The 17,723-nt window shown below is 48.2% G+C and overlaps 1 protein-coding gene and 1 pseudogene across 1 annotated transcript in view; one reads left to right on the forward strand and one right to left on the reverse strand.

Annotated features, from left to right (window-relative positions):
• Window positions 1-1,072: 1,072 nt before the first annotated feature.
• The window catches only part of LOC124556022 (protein suppressor 2 of zeste-like), an 85,241-nt gene continuing 68,590 nt past the window's right edge, over window positions 1,073-17,723 (reverse strand). Inside the window, exons 4-9 of the mRNA XM_047130059.1 lie at window positions 11,851-11,905; window positions 8,648-8,839; window positions 4,170-4,285; window positions 3,497-4,088; window positions 1,705-3,349; window positions 1,073-1,641 (exon numbers count right to left, since the gene is read on the reverse strand). Of these exons, the coding sequence (XP_046986015.1) occupies window positions 1,073-1,641; window positions 1,705-3,349; window positions 3,497-4,088; window positions 4,170-4,285; window positions 8,648-8,839; window positions 11,851-11,905 (3,169 nt within the window). The remainder of the gene's footprint in view (window positions 1,642-1,704; window positions 3,350-3,496; window positions 4,089-4,169; window positions 4,286-8,647; window positions 8,840-11,850; window positions 11,906-17,723) is intronic.
• LOC124557254 lies at window positions 10,927-11,044 on the forward strand (annotated as a pseudogene).

The following is a 17,723-nucleotide window of genomic DNA, read 5'->3' on the forward strand; positions in this document are numbered from 1 at the left end:
TTCTGGAGGGTGGATGACGTATTCCCGATAGCTCTGCAAATTGGCGCGGCAGAGAAGTATTTAGACTCTAAACCGCTACCTACCCCTTCTGGCCAGTTACAGCAGAAACCCAACCGAAAACAAAGTTTCATTTTTTGGTAACATTTTAGTTTCCCAAAGTAAACGCACTTTATACATATAACGAGTGACTGCGCGAAAACAAATTGGATGAAGCTTGTAAGCCGATAAAAATTTATCTGGTTAGTCTCTTTCTCACTTTTCTTAGTATAAGAAAAACTTCGTATCACAGTGATCTCGTTTCAGGCAGAAGCTCGATGTTGATAGACATTAAGAGGGAATGAGACGGCAAGTTTTTGTTGGCGGGAAATTGTGGATTCTGAAAGTAAAATTGCTCAGGTTTATAAAAAATCGAGAAGTTTTTCAGTTTGCCGCCTCGTTCTTTTCAGCTTCAGTATCCGCAGGCAACCCGACAGGCACTTTTTCGTCAAACTCGATACTGCTTAAGAATTTTTCTGAGATACATATTTAAGTTACGAGACTGTCTCAAAATTTGGGCCTGCGTTGGGAACGAAGCTGCCGAGTAGGTATAATGACGCAAGTTACACGCACGCATTTCTTCCAATAAGGAACATTTAACAGAGGACGAAACTAACACGTAGGGTTTCCCTAACTGGGGAATTAACATAGCACAAAGGAAGAGGAAAAATTAACCGCTTCGACGAGAAATTCGTTAACGTCTCTGACGTGCTGTCGAGACAATAATGTTCATTTTGCAGCACTGTCACGTGTTTCTCTCACGATAGACGAACGATTATACTAGTTTAGTTTTCCCTCGCGCATTACGAGCATTCGACACTTAAATATTCGCCGTTTATGTCGGTTCTACGCACGTTCAAATTTAATACGCGGACGTTGCGTAACTGTTCACAGTTTACAATACACTAACAGCGTGTTCGTTTCTTCCGAGCACAATTCGGATTGTTCGCTCGTCTTAAACGTCGAAAACGACACAACACACGAGTTTCAGTATACGGTCGACACTGCATCACAATGGCAGTAGTAGGGAAGCAGCTCACTTGCTGACGTTGGCCTCGACGGCGCGAATGGTGAGCCCGGCGGCCACCTTCTCGATGTTGCGCGTCATGTTCTCCATCTTGCGGATGTTGGAGACGGACGACTGGGCGGTGGTGGTGGCGGTGGCGGTGGCGGCGGCGGCGGCGGCGGCGGCGGCCTGCGCGGCAGACGCCTTGGACGTGGCGTAGCCCTGGTAGATGGGCGGCGCCTTGGCCTGCATGCGGTGCTGCGGCTGCTGGCGGAACATCAGCGCCGACGGGTTGGGGATGTGGCGCACCGTCTGGTTCGGGCCGGGTTTGCGGCTGGCGTAGCCGCCCCCGGGCGGCCCCGCCCCCGCCGCGCCGCGACCGCGGCACGAGAACACGTCGTGGAGCTGTGGGGTGCCCGCCGGCTTCGACGGCGGAACGGGGATGCGGATCGGAGAGCCCGGGCCTCCCGCCGCGGCCAGCGAGTAGGCGGAGGGCGCGCCGGAGCCGGCGCCGGACGCGTACTGACCGGTCGGGGACGGCCGCGAGAACGCTCCGGACTTGGCCGGACCTTTGGCCTGCGACGTCGCCGCCGCCGCGGCTGCCGCTGCCGCCGCCTTCTGTTGTTGTTGCTGTTGTTGCTGCTGCTGCTTGGACGGCGCACGCGCGCCGCCCTTGCCTTGTGACGACATCATGTTGCGGATGTGCACCGCCGCCTCGGACAGCGTCTTGAGGTTGCTCATATTGGACGTCGGCGTCGATCCGGACGGCGCGCCGCCACCACCTCCGCCGGGCCCCGCAAGCGTCCCCAGCAGCGCGGAGGAGAGCGCACCGTCCGAGGGCGCGTTGGGAGAGTTGCTCCCGTTGCGACCGGGTACCGTCGACGAGATGAGGTTGGCGTTGCCGGCCATAACGAGCCCCGGGTGCAGGCTGGACAGCTGGCGGTGGACGAGCGTCTGCGCGATGGACAGGATGCTCTGCTGCGCGGGCGCCGTGGGGCTCTTGGTGGAGGGCGGCGAGCTGAGGTCCATGCCGGGCGACGTGGGCGACGCGCCGTCCCGCGCCCGAGACGACTTGCCCGACAGGTCGAGCGCGCCGATGTCGTCGTGCCGGATCGCCTGCTCGTCGTCCGGCTTGCTACTGTCCGCCTTGGGCGCCGCCGCAGTCCTCGCCGGCGGCGCGCTCTTGTTCGCGGCGTTCGACGGCGGCTTCGGAGTGATCGTCAGACCCGTCAGGGGCCGCACGCCCGTCGCCGACGGCTTCTTAATCCTCACGAGCGGTATCGTCGCCGGCAGAGGTCTCGACGTTTTCCCACTCGGACCCTCACCCCCACCCGCCTTTTTACCGAATTCCGACTCGCTCGTAGAGGACGGAGTTTGCTTGGACGAAGTAGACGACTTGGCAGCGGTCTTGTTCTGTCCTCCGCTGCCCGACTGTCCGGGGCCGGGCGCGTTGACCAGCATAATCTCGAGGGCGGGCCTCTTACTTTCCGACGCACTGTTCGTCTTGTGGTCGAGCTTGCGCTTCTCGCCAGCAGTCACCTTGCTTACGGTGATGGAGGACGGCGGAAGCATCACGTTCGTCTTCTTCGCCCCGTTTCCTCCCTCGTGTGTGTCGGGAGACTTGGGAGTATAGCACAGACTCTTGTTCGTCCTGTGCGACCTGACCTGTGGAACGCGCTCCTTGGGAGCTACCGCCCAATCCCCGTCGGCGTTAGCCGCGTCACCACTACTTCCCACCCCCGCTCCGTTCTGGTCCTGCTGCTCCTGGTGTTTGTTATGGTGGTGGTGTTTGGAGTGGTGGTGAGGGTGGTGCTTGTGGTGCCCCGAATTCGAGGAAGACGGAAGGTTAGATATCACCGGACTCGTGGGGGAATTCAGCTTCACTTTCAGCTTCATGGCGTCCTTATCGTACTGCAAAATCGTCGGCGTCGACGTGATTTCGCTCTTGTGTACCCTCCTCTTCTTAGCACCTTCTTCGCCGCGCGCGTGGTGTTTAGACTTGTGCTTACTCCTCTTGCGCCCACCGCCGTGTTCCTCTCTCGTTTTCGCCTTCGACTTGCCGAGACCCTTGCCCCTCTTCTCTCTCGGCAACACGGGCTGCTCCTCCTCCTCCGCGGGCTTCTCCGGAACGGGTTCCGGCTCTTTGGGTTTCTCGGGCAGAGGCTCGGCAACCACTTCTTCGTCCTCGCCTTCAGAAGACGATATTCGCAAGGTAAACTCGTCCTCGTCCTCCTCTTCGTTGAAGTCGTCCGCTATAGATTCTAGGTCGAACGAGGTGACAGGCAGGACGATGGGGTTGGGCGCAAGCTGCAAAGTTAGTGGTGGCTGTAGCTGTGGTGCTGGTGGTGGTGGCGGTGGTGGTGGTGGTGGCGGTGGCGGCGGCGGAGGTGGCGCCAGTGGCTGGGGTGGAGGTGGCGGCGGCGGCGGCAACTCGGGCTCTCTCTGCGGACTGGCCGGCTTGCGCTCGGCCTCTCCTTCTTCAGTCTTGTGGTTTGCGCTCGCAACGCAGTCAGTCAGCGGCGCTACCGCCGCGCAGTCCTTCGCCTCGTCGCTGTTCTCTTGCGTCGTCTCTGTCGCCGGCGTCGCGGGTTGCGGATGCTGGCCCTGCGCCGGCACGTCAGCCGCTGACGCCGCCTTTTCCGGCTGCTGCTGCGGCCCCAGCGCCTCTGCCACTGGAGTCGCGGGTTTGGACTCCTGCTGCTGCTGCGCCAATGTCGGTGACGTGCTCTCGACGCAGGGCGCAGCTTCCGGGACGGCCGTCTGCACGTCAGTCAGTAAAGCAGGCGGCAAGTTTTCGATACGCGCTCCAGGGTCCGTTGCAGGCGTTTCCGCCGGCTGCGGGTCCACCTTGTCATCCGTCTGGGGCGCCAGCTCTTCTGGCGAGGGCTCCGGCAGGACGGACGCGGCCGCTTCGGCCCCCGCCTCCTCCGTCCCCGAAGACGGTGGCGCTTGCAGTGCCGCCTCCACCACCGCCTCCGCCGCAGCGGCTGCGTCCCCAGGGGGCGGCTGCTCCCCCTCGCCGTCAGCGGCGGGGGTGGTGGTGGGGCTGGCAGTGGCCGCCCCCGCCAGGCCCTCCGCACCCTCCGCCGCGGCGGCGCCGCCGGCCGCTTCCGTAGCGGCGTCACACTCGGCCTTCTCCTCTTCCTCCAGTTCTGCCTCCGAGGCGGCAGCGGACGAGGACACCGCCGCGGACTCGGGAGGCTGCCGCCTGTATATGCGGTACGTCACCTGCATCCGCGACGACTGCAACATAACAACAATGCGCTTTACTAACGCAGCACTCGTACCGTATTAGCTACGTGTGTACAGTGTCAAGAGAAGTGAAGAAGGAAGGAAAATTAGAGTGTGAAGTGCCGTCGAAAGTGCGGTCATTAAGAGTCCGAGAACAAGCTCGATTTACGAAAGATGGAGAAGGAAATTGGTCGCCCCCTTTTGAAAGAACCATCTCGGCATTTTCCTGTAGCGATTTAGGGAAATCAAAGAAAACCTATGTCTAGGTGGCCGGACGGAGATTTGGACTGTCGTCCTCCCGAATGCTAGTCCGGTTGTGGTGTTCGTGCCACATCACTGCCCACGTTTATTACAATTTATTGCTATGTCTTAATGCGCAGTACAGAACAATTCTTTTAAGGGAGGCTAGCGAGTAGGTAGGATCAAAACACAGACTCATCGAACGACGCGCCAGATGGTCACGTGGGCTGAGAACGGCCGGGTGAGCAAGAGCCGTATCGTACTGGATGACAGAGAGACAATGTGTGGATTCACCTACCACGCTGGGCGTCAAGTAGCGAAGCTTTCATTCTGTACGTTCACTGTTTAAATATTAAGACACGGCTCCTACCGTGCTGATGACATTACTTGCACTAAGAACTTGTTAATAATAATTTCATTATCACTCAGTTCATGAGGAAAAAATAATTACAAATTTTAGTTACTGTCAGTGCTTATTGATGGGAAGGATGGAGCGGTCACGAGTGCATCGTGAAAGGGCAGGCGCCAAACTGTTAAGATAACCCACTAGTCAGTCTATGATTGGTTTTCGAGGTGGCAACACGTGAACTAGTGTGTGAAGCGCATAAAGACGGAATTAATTGTTCAATTTGCCAAGGAAAACATATTTGTGCAATCTCATGTAGATCCTAAGTTCGTATGAAGTATGTTATTGTGACCTTTACTTCTGTAAGTACAAATAAAAATCCAGTTACACCCAAATATTCAGTTTTCAATTTTAACAGCTCTGAATTCTTTCTCATTTGTCATTTCGTTATGCAGTGTTTACTGCACGCACGTTAGAGCCTGCGGCCAACAGAGAAGAAACCTAGTGGGACGAAAGCCTCAAGTTATGCTAGGGATTAGTGGGCGCAGACATTATTTACTAGAATCCACCGTGTTTGTTAATCCTGGAAATTTTTTTTCCGTGAGAAGTGTTATCTTCAGGAACCCATTGTCTACTATCCGATGGGTGACCATTTGCATATTTAGGGAATTATACTGGATGTACCCTAGTGAATACTTCGCACAGTGTGCTAACCACTGCGCCGCGTCGCTCGTTAAGAGAGACACGCGTCGGGTTACACAAAGATAATTAAAAAAAAATCGGGTTACACAAAGATAATTTAAAAAAATCTTGTTCATAGGGTAGCAGAAACGTACAAGAAAAATAATGCAGTGAAATGATGTTGGCAGATTAGTTTTTCTTGACTGTGTTATAATAATAGATATAGGCGGTGTTTCAAAAATAGAGGGCATAGTTTCAGGTATGGATTCACCGTAATTCGGGTCCGTGGGGTACATTTTCGTGAAAACTTTAGGATAGAATCATACCATGTGTTTCGCAACAGTACGTAATTCAGCTGTCAATCTCCTTAATACAATGGTTGCACAAGAGTAGGATAACAGTTACAGAACAGATCACTCACGAATGTCGACTGTTGCTATCCGCTGTACACCCGATGGGTCAGCTACATAATCGCTTTGCGCCGAGCTTTCCACTGACTTGTGTTTTCTATTAGTCCACGCGTATTTACGAGTCGACACCTTTCATCGTTTTGTAATTTTCAGTTTAATACCGATTTTTACTTATATTACAGCGAATACTTTTGTTGTCTCAATTTGGGTGCTAGCTCTTTAAAACGGCCCCTGATCCAATGTCCTAGCTAAACGCGTTTCAATGCTACACCAGCTTATAAATTTCCACAAAGCTAATTCACGATTATCACGCGCATGCACCTACACTGATACGTTGATATCACAGGCAAAACAAATTCTTCGCGACAAACACGTACAGACATGATGAATCCGTCGTGAGTTCAACCATTGTTTACGTATTATTTGTCTCCTAGTTACTAGCGATGCAAATCTGACGGTATTTTACCACACAAGAAAGTTTGACCAACGAGCGAATGTATTGGAAACTACTTGACGCAGCTGGAAGCCCGATAGAATTTTCTCAGTATATATTGCCGTGAAACAACGCATTTGTATAGAGCGGACAGACGTTTCACGTCAAAAGCTCAGAACGATATGTGTCCGAAAATGCTCGGTTTTCAAGTTATGGACTTCAAAACGGCGGTCTTCACCAGAACGTTTTTCTTCTTTTAGGCAGTTGCCGTGACACAGAATATTAACAGGACAGTTAACTCCGAGGAGAAATCATGTTGTGGTTGGCATCTGACATGTACTCAAATCAGGAGCTGCAGAAGTGCACATCATGTAGATCAGGCGGACGGCACTGCCGCGTCGGTTCGTCATTTATGCCAAATTTGCCACGGCAAATATGTCCAAGATCGGAAGACATCTGAACTTCTCAATCCCCGTCTCTGTACTCACGGAAAGTTTTACCTCCTAGTTTTGGGAACGGGCGACCAAGCTCTACTACTCCAGATATAGAGGAGGACTTCTGGATTCTGTGCAGGCGACTCCTACCAGCTCACGAAGGTTAGGGTTGCAAGTGAATGTTCAGCATACGACTCTCTGGACCCTGTTCCGAGAACAATAGTTGTAGCCTCACCATTTGCAACATGTACAGGCCCCTGTAACCTCCTTCAACTTAGGACTGTGTTCGCAGGGCCACCACACATCGATGTGAGGACTGTATTCAAACAGAAGGTGGACATTTTGAACATCTACTGTGAAGGCAATTACCTGCGCGGCGAAAAACAGTCCGGCACATACCATTGATCTGAAGGCCATAACTCGCAATTATTTAAGGACACATGTTGTAATGAAATTTTTTTACTGTATACATATTGGGGATTCATGCCTGAAACTACGGCATTCATTTTTAAACACCCTGTATGTAATTACCGCAACCAGCCACAATGCTTAAGATTACTGAGCTTATGGCAATTAATTAGCTACGTTTTTCGAGTCACCAGTGCTCATAAGCAGGGAATGATTAAATAATTTGTATGTCTTAATATATGGTGATGTGCACTAGCGGCTCAAAACTCGCCGTTAATAAATTACTGCCAAAAGATTAATAAACTTAAAACGTTGTGACTGGTTGCGGACAGGGGAACCTCGTTTCTCCGGACAAGGTGGGACCGTGAGTAATCTGAATTCTCGAAAATCCGGATAGTCCAAAAACTCAGAAAAAATAGAATGACGTGAATTAAATTCCATAAAAACACGCGTTATTTTTTTGTGTGTACACGTTAACACACAAATTGTACATTTGAGCAGGTACTGAAAAAAGGACACACAGCGAGCTTTATACACTAAAATAATTATTAAGATCCTTCTGAGCCAGATTCGCTTTTCGTTTTGTGCAGCCCGATCACGCAGTCGTTTCACAAGCCCCAGCCCATAATGTATACACATCTGGCTTTAACATCGTCATCTAATCCGTATCACTATCGTCAGTGTCTGCAGACGAACAAATGGCGATAATTCTGTCATCAGAAATTGTAACAAGCTTCACTGTCATTTGCGTCATTAATATGTGTGCCTGTGCATCCTGTGTCTACGTACACTACATCAGTTCTAGAGTATCAATTAATGCAGACAGTTACTGCACAAAAAAATTTCTTCAAATTAAAAAAAAAAAAGGTTGCGGATATCCAGACTGATGGTGGCCAAATAGAACAGACGAGTTTCTATTGTACTACAATTTCAGGGTAGGCTGAACCTACCGATACCAGAAACTGGCTTTGACCCGCGACGTAATGATGTGGCATGTGATGCCATGCTGGTGTCAATTCCCTCTAGCACTACTTCAGACATTAGTGGAGTCCATGCCACGTCGTGCTGCGGCACTTCTGCGTGCTCGCGGGGGCCCTAAACGATATTAGGCAAGTGTACCAGTTTATTGGGCTCTTCAGTGTATAACAAGTGAATTCTTACTACTTAGATATCTGAAGCAGTGTTAATAGTGTGCTTATTGAATCGTATTATTGTCTCTGGCCTCCTGAGCGATTTCGTCCGCAAGCTAAACATATCTGTACTTACTTTACGGAACATTAACTTTATAAACTTCATATAGGCAAACGCAAGAGAGAGTACGTTGAGATACTGGCGTCGCCGGATAACCGAATGCTCCGTCAGTGAGCCACTAACCACTGTCGTGGCATTAGAAGCTGTAGAAGGCAGCGGCCACGTACTCACCCGTTGGCAGGAAAAGGTGTACGCGATGTCCATGAGTGTGAACGTGTCTGGCAGACACTCGCCCCTGTAGATGACGTCTACTCGGTGCTCGTCCGTGACGCCGAACTTGGAGCGCACCAGGTGCTTCAGCTGGCGGATGCTGACGGCTGCAGGGCAGCGCAGGTACCACGGATGCACACCCGCCGCCTCCTCCTGCACAGACAGGCACGTGTGGAGAGACAGTGAGATGGCAGGTGATCACTTGCTAATGGCATTCTGTCTGCAGCGTGTGAAATGTGATCAAACACATACCCAACTCTTTTATTTGCCCCCCCCCCCCCCCCCCCCGTAAACGTCCAATCGTATCTTGTTTTGTGTTTGTATACTTGTCCCAGACGACTCCATTCGCCCATGAATGCTTGAGAGGTATAAAATGGTTCAAATGGCTCTGAGCACTTTCCGCTTTACATCTGAGGTCGTCAGTCCCCTAGAACTTAGAATTACTTAAACCTAACTAACCGGCCGGGCGGTTCTAGGTGCTTCAGTCTGAAACAGTGTGACCGCTACGGTCGCAGGTTCGAATCCTGCCTCGGGCACGGATGTGTGTGATGTCCTTAGGTTAGTTAGGTTTAAGTGGTTCTAAGTTCTAGGGGACTGATGACCACAGATGCTACGTCCCATAGAGCTCAGAGCCATTTGAACCTAACTAACCTAAGGACATCATACACATCCATGCCCGAGGCAGGATTCGAACCTGCGACCGTAGCAATCGCGCGGTTCCGGACAGAAGCGCCCAAACCGCTCGGCCACAGCGGCCGGCTTGAGAGGTATGCGTGGAATATTCGACTGCTTGACTTTGCAAGATATTCTTATCCTCTGTTAGGGTAGATGTTTTCTTCATAGGTTTTTTAGTCACTGACGTCCTCAGTACCCCTCCTTCCATATTACATACCAGTTATCGTTCCGTCTGTACAGTACAAGTTCTGATACGTGCATCATTTGACTACGCACCTACACAGAACTTTAAATCTTTCTCCATCTCACTCTAACTGCCCAGTAACCTGCTCTGGACGAAAAACAAGTCGCATTCAAGAGGATGTCATCGGCTTGGCTCCCGTAATATACCTCATCTGTCTTGGTGCTGTCCAACAGCGAGCGGCTAGTCCTCACAGCTTTCCTTTCCTTTTCTTACCGTATACTCCGCCAACTTTACACATAATTTCATACTCTTGGTCGAAAAATTACCTTCCGTTCCAAATTTGATTCTTTCTGTACTGCTTCCATGCTTACACTTGCTAGCTTATCATTATTCCCACTTGACGGTAATGATTAATTATTATTATTTTATAACTCATGCTCTATGCACATTACAATTTTAACAGTAAACCGGATCTCTAAGGAGTCTAGGCTTGATGTTAGAGGCGAACTAAAGTCTTTGAACTTGCAAGGTACAATAAAAAAAAGAAAATATATCGAGGTGGTACTCATTTTGGATGCTAACTTTATTGTAGGCTGTGTAAAAGTTTGGGCATATTTTGATATGCTCTTCGATTTTTAGCTGGTGAAAAAATGGAACAAATAATTTGCATTAAGTTTATCTTTTTAATGTAACTATGTGCAGTACCGCACTGGATATACCGGTTGCTGCACGGTGAATTTTCTGAAAATCATATCCAGACTGACCAGCGTCCCAGGCCACTGACTGTTGATTCAGCACAGAGATTAGATCGGTATCTGGCTCGTTACTTGCCTCACAAGCAAGCAGATGAATCGAGCTCCCTACACAGCTAACTCAATTTAAAACTTCAGCGGAATTCTTTCTCTACCTCGTTCCTTATCCGCTTTTGCACCCCCACTACATTCGATCTACTGCTTTGATACTTCAAGTGACTTTTTACAGTATTTTTCTGCACAGCGAGTGAACGAATACCGTAATTGTATCTTGTATTATTGAGGAAGAATTGCAGCAACCAGAAGTTATTTATGGTATCAAATTTGTTTCGTTATCCTTTACCAGTTTTGGGGATTTCACACCCATCTACAAAAGCTGTACACTTAGATTATTACAGAAAACAAATAGTAGATCTCACATTTGTTCTTAACACTCACATTCTTATGTTCCTTTTCGTTAGTGTGGCTATAGAAATATGGCCACAATGCATCATAACACAGTTTGGCTGTATTCTACAGGTTAGGTTACAGACACTAACACTTTTTGCAATTATTTGACTACGTAGCCTGCAGTAAGTGTTTCGGATAGTTCTTCTGAAAGAAATAAACAAGGCGCTACTGTCTTATCTGCCAACGGCCTTGCCGCAGTGGTAACACCGGTTCCCATCAGGTCACCGAAGTTAAGCGCTGTCGGGCTGGGCTAGCACTTGGATGGGTGACCATCCGGTCTGCCGAGCGCTGTTGGCACGCGGGGTGCACTCAACCCTTGTGAGGCAAACTGAGGAGCTGCTCGACTGACAAGTAGCGGCTCCGGTCTCGTAAACTGACAGACCGCTGGGAGAGCGGTGTGCTAACCACATGCCCTCCATATCCACATCCAGTGACGCCTGAGGGCTGAGGATGACACGATGGCCGGTCGGTACCGTTGCGCCTTCCAAGGCCTGTTCGGACGGACTTTAGTTTAGTTTTACTATCTTATCTGTCGGTCTGGCCATAAAATCTCTTTCAAAACTACTGCATAATACTATGACAAAAAAACAATAACGCTTTTTGTTGTATTTTCCGAATATTCCTAATAAATTGCGCCCACCATGATGCCCAGTCTAACGAGTGCATATTATATGAGTCCTCTTTGAATCGTCGTATTTTTTTTTAAAGTTCTTGCATTTAGAAACAAGGTGAAAAATAGAGCGTGACTGGGGGAGAGGAGAAGGTGGGAAGATAGCCAGAAGGAGAAGAGGGTTGAGAAGCCACTGATGCGTCGTAGAATTCCTGTGTGCCACATTAACTCAGTTGTGTATTCATACATGAGTGGAGCAGGTAAGAACTACCCTTCTCAGTACTTTCGTCCATACGTACAAAAATATCTGTAACCCTATTTTATTGCTACAACATCGTTATGGTTTAATTCCCTTAAGTGAGTATAGCAGAACAAAGACACTGATGAGATAAAACCATTTTGTCATCATTTACTACGCTGCGGGCCACGTAACAAAGGTGTATGGACCGGTTACCAATCCTAGAATAAATTTGAAAAGGCAATAGCAACTCACCTTTGAATGCTGCATCTCTCCACCGTTGGGCGCTTCATCGTCCGTCGGAAAGTCACTGAAACACACAAATAGTTCGTACGGTTAGAAGAAAATATTAAAAGCATTTCAGGCACCTAAACCATTCTGCATTCCAGTAGTACAAGTTCTGCGCACCCGAAATTTGCTGAGAAAAAATTCTGACAGTAAAAATTTCTGGGTGATTTGGTAGTGCCATATTCGTTTGAAGACGAATTTTCTTCATGTGTCTTTACGTGTCCAACGGTGGTGGAAACCTGACTAAATACAATATAGTGCTTTTCCTGACGACTCGCACTTACTGTGAAACAGTACCTCATCTCCACAACACTCGTGGCAGTATCCCTTTCTGTGTGTTGATGTGATACTGGTTTTCGCTTTCGACAGCGTTCAGCCACCTGTGGACTCCAGTCTACTCCAGAAGACTCCAGTAGAGGGTTTGAAGCCACTATTTTTGAATAAGAAAGTTCAAATTCTTACAAATAATCATGGATTTTTAAAGGACAGTAACATGCACGTATAATCGTTTATTTCCGAGGAGAACTTGTGTACCACTCCACTGTCTGTTAACTTTGTGATAGTTCCAAATAGATTTTCCCTTTCGGAAACTATAGTGTAATAAGAAAATAATGTCGCAATATCACTAGAGTTAAAATCAGTGTATTTGTAACGTTCGTTACCTTCTTTCATCAATAAAATAAAGGGACTGTATTTGTAGCCTGTAACCACGATATGTTGTTATGGTACGTTGTTAGTTACTATGTGGTGTGTATGTTTCACATAAATTTATTTCAGTCATCATATGTACTACAGATGCATGGCTTGCACACCAACGCCCTTCATAATCCTTCAGTTAAGAAAGTCACCCTGCAGCATCCGCGGGGGTTGGAACACTTGCACGGAGTGACACTCGCGTGGAGCCTCGGGCTCTTGCCAGGCTAACCGGCATTTCACAGGTACAGGCCAACTAAGAACCTGCGAGCTGGCTCAAACTCACACCACGTCTGTGAGCAACCATGTACCGCTTCAGGGTGGCCCATTAAAGCGTTCCGTCGGAAATTTAATTTTAAGACTATTGTATTATTTCCATGGATTGATATCGGTGGCCGGCCGCGGTGGTCGTGCGGTTCTAGGCACTGCAGTCCGGAACCGCGGGACTGCTACGGTAGCAGGTTCGAATCCTGCCTCGGGCATGGATGTGTGTGATGTCCTTAGGTTAGTTAGGTTTAAGTAGTTCTAAGTTCTAGGCGACTGATGACCTAAGATGTTAAGTTCCATAGTGCTCAGAGCCATTTAATATCGGTGGGATCTCGTGTAGCTCCCAGATATTTTCGCCTAATTCGATGTAACGATTTCTTCGCGCTTCTGTGTGATGTTTCCGATTTTACTAAGTCGTAACCTGGACTGACGAGGTGCCGTACTTCTTCAACGTGAACTGGCAAAATTATAGCGCCTGTTTCTTTTGCCCGCTGTTTAGCGCTGACAAAACTTCATGTGGTGCTTCATCTGGAATGCTAACATGGCTACCTTCCCCTGAAACTGTAGGAGTACTTGCTCGAACACTGCAAAAATGAGACGTAACGGTGCATACCCGGATCGGCCAGCGGTCATCGCCGTAGAATCCCATCATTACTACTTGCGCCTAAGTACCATTCTATGGGTGACAGTTATTCCTACTTGATAGTTGTGATAGCAATTCTGTAAGCAGAAATACCGTTGTTATGTCCTGGATGGAAGAAAGTAGGCATTTCATCGTGTAAAAGATAGAAATTGTTGCTTAAATATTGAGTATATACGAGTGAGTGAAGCACAGGAAATTTATGGACTTCATTCGTGGTAGTTCATTACCAGAGGGAAGAATTCAACAGGTCCTCGACTTCTTAATTTGAAGCAGGTGACGTGGGAAAGTATTTATTATATATGAAGGGGACTGATGACCATAGATGTTAAGTCCCATAGTGCTCAGAGCCATTTGAACCATTTAATTTATTATATATGAATTCAAGGGATGATAGATTCAATTAAAACTGCAAGTGCCTCATCTATAAAGGGCGATCAAAAAGTTTCCGTTTGAAGGCGTCGCTGCAGCGTGCATGCAACGTAGGGCGACGGATGCGGGAGTATAAGCACCGACATATAGGCAAGGGATAAGGGCGACATTCGTGTCTTTCCGACGTGCCTGTGATGTTAAAACCAAATGAGTTCAAACACAACCAATGAGCTGTTATTCTTTCCTTGGCTGCCGAAGGACAATCAGCGATAGACATCGATCAGAGCATGAAGAATGTGTATGGGGCAGCATGTCTGTCGAAAACCAATGGTGTGCCAAGTAGTGGTGCTACGTCATGGTAACGCACGTCCCCATATCGCAAATGTAACGCACAAGACACTCCAGCAACCGCCCTATAGTCCTGATCTCTCTCCATGCGAAGCCGGCCGTTGTGGCCGAGCGGTTCTAAGCGCTTCAGTCTGGAACCGCGCGAGCGCTACGGTCGCTGTTTCGAATACTGCTTTGGGCATGGATTTGTGTGGTGTCCTTAGGTTAGTTAGGTTTAAGTAGGGGACTAATGACCTCAGATGTTAAGTTCCATAGGGCTCAGAGCCAATTGAACCACTTTCTCTCCATGCGAATATCACGCCCGTGGCCCCTTAAAAAAGGCCTTGATGAGTCGACGATTCATGTCGGGCGAGGACGTATAGCAGGCAGTTACGCACTCCTTCACGTAACGGGACACACTGTTTTACGAAACTAGTATTTTCATCTCGGTGCGTCGATGAGACGATTGCATAAATGTTCACCGCTATTTTACCTGACTGGTATACCGATTCTTTACTGTACGGCCTTCGAACAAAAACTTTCTGATCGCCCCTTATAATCTCTCTGTCCAATTTTCTCCAATGAACGATAGTCTGTTCAGTCAGAAGTGGCTGTTTACTTTGGGGAAACCAAGCTATTCCGGGAACTTATCAGCGCTGTAATGTCTGTGGGTGCCGGCAGATTTTCTTTTAACGAAGCTGTTTGATCCTAATCACTTGCCGTTAGCCTACCGGGTGACTGCACGTGCGATACAGTACCGCTCATTAATTTCAATAAACAATGATAGTTACTTATATTTCAAATATTAACACAAACAAAACTTTATTTATCCAAAAATAAAATTACATACAGTTAAACATATACAATACAGAGAGAAAAATTATATTTTTAATTCATCAAAGTATCCTCTTTCGGATTCAGTGACTGCCTCACAAACTCGAGGCATGCGGTCAGTACGTTTTTTTTTATAGGTACTGCAAGTCTATATGATCTCACACATGCTTAACGGCATTCCACAGATGTTCCTTGCTTGTTACGTGAACTAGCCGGACACATCCGTCCACTTCATCCCAGAACACTTCAATAGGATTACAACAAGGGCTTTGAGACGGCCAAATCGTGTCTTTTGGTGGCTTATGTGTTTCCATTGGTGCAATGTGCTTCTTACAGAAAGTTAATCGATATTTTGGGGCATTATCCTGTTTTAATGTGCACCCTTTCCCCATTAAACGCAATCCACATACCTGATGACATACGGTTTCTCTACTGTACGGCCTTCGAACAGAAAATTTCTTCTTCATTTCTACCAATAATGCGCGAATTTGTGTTGCTGTTTTAAACCTATTTCTGCAGATAGTAATTCTCATGAATTTGTCATCACTTTCAGTTATTTTACGAGGTCGTTCTGCTCGTGGTAGGTGATCATTGCTATCTGCTGTCTTCTGGCGGTGAAGGGTGTATTGCATTTTGTTTCGCTATTTGGAATATAAATAGACTCGCTTGTCTTGAGTGCTACAATTTCAGCACGTTTCTGTATGGATATCTCCACTCTTGGAGCCATAATAACGATGTGCCGAATCTAAAGTGTTATTAAGGGGGGATTGTTTGGGGGAGGAGACCACACAGAGAGGTAATCGGTCAAATCAGATTAGGGAAGGACGGGGAAGGAAGTCGGCCGTGCCCTTTCAAAGGAACCATCCCAGCATTTGCCTGGAGTGATTTAGGAAAATCACGGAAAACCTAAATCAGAATGGCCGGACGCGGGATTGAACCGTCGTCCTCCCGAATACGAGTCCAGTGTGGTAGCCACGGCGCCACCACGCTCGTGTTACTAAGGACCTGAAATACAGTAACGATATAGTTTGTAGCGTTCCACTGCGTGAAGAACATGGCGGACATCACAACACCACAGTAAACAACAGGGCAGTATGGAATGGGCATTCATTCGCCATACAGGTAAAAAAACATACCAGTTCAGGTACCTATTTTGCATGTGCACAACACTCTTCCGGGTAATATTGCATGGTCTGAAATGTTTACCAATGCTGTACAGTTCCTTTGCTTACTCAGTCGTAACTATGGTATTATAGTCGTATCTACAGGGAATCGTCTATTGAAAGTACGAGCAGTAGCGTGTCTGTCCTACCCCTCCCACAGGAAGTTCTCAAACATACAGCGAGCCCTATTTGACGCTGCTTGGCTACTGCTGCAATACCCCAGTACCAGCCGCAGAAGGGAAACACTGCAGAGTGCGCCACAACACTACATAGACGTACACTGTTCTGGGCCACGATGTACGCCAAACGCTAATAAAATTATATAAAAGGCTGCTAGAATGGAAGAAAAAGAAGAAATAGGTTATTAATACCGAAAAATTTGCGCATGACCGATCTGGGAATAAGATAACAGGCCGCAGAGCAGGCCTCGCACAACGGTCAGTGCGGTTGTGACTACGACCTGCTCAGGGCAGCATTCTAACTAGTGTCCGTCATGGACTAACCGATTTAATACGATACATCTCTGAATATTGTTCAAGACATTAGTTGAACTGTCGGAAAGTGCTGCCGGTAACGCGCAGGCGGAAAATGACCGAGTGGAAACGTGTGAGCGAGGAAAGAGAGGCAGGAATTTTTGGGCAGAGCGGCAGCGGGCCAGCTATCGACCAGCGGGTGCGGCAGCCGGCGTCGCAGCCGCTCCTCGCCTGTCATTGCTGGACCACCCTACTAGCGTCTTTCGCGGCTTACGGCTTTTAGTGAACGTTCCGCGCAAACTACTCCAGTCTCCGAAAGGTGCCGCGCACCTGTATGCAGTGTAGCGAGGGATATGAATTAGAGCTGAAAAGTCGTGACAGCATTATTGTAATAGGAACTACCAACTGATTATAAAGAACCACAGAGATAAACATCACAATTTATTATGAACTTTCACTCATATAATTTTCTACATCGTCATTAACTGTTGCCATATCGGACATCAGCACTTTATTTCCGCATGTAGAACTGCTAACAAAACCAACAGAAATGAGGAATCAAGAAGTAATTTTAAATCATTCATTTTTGTGCCAGTAGAGTACACACACACACACACACAAACAGACACACATTTGACTTAAATGTTAAATAAATAAAAATTAACATACTTTAAACGATATAAGGGGCGTTCAAACAGAAACGAGCCGGAGGTGTAATTACAGAAACCAGTACCTGTATATTGGAAGTATTGACCCTGGCTATTGCGACACTTATCCCACTGTGACACAAGGCGGTGAATGGGTGTCTCATAAAATTCCCGGGCCTGCGATGTGAACCACTTCCGCACCTACAACTGGACGTCGTCGTCCGAGGTGAACCGCTTGCCCTTCAGAGCCTTTTTAAGGGGACCAAAAATGGCCCCCTTCTGATGCACTTCCTGCAGCATGAGACAACAATGAATGCCCTGCGTTAATCGCAAGCCTTGAACACCCTTTGCCAAGCGATCAAATAAAAACGACCAGGCAATCTCGCCCGTGGGGTTATTCTGCTCCACGACAATGCAAAGCCTC

The sequence above is a fragment of the Schistocerca americana genome, chromosome X (assembly GCF_021461395.2).
Source record: "Schistocerca americana isolate TAMUIC-IGC-003095 chromosome X, iqSchAmer2.1, whole genome shotgun sequence".
Classification (NCBI taxonomy): Eukaryota; Metazoa; Arthropoda; class Insecta; order Orthoptera; family Acrididae; genus Schistocerca; species Schistocerca americana.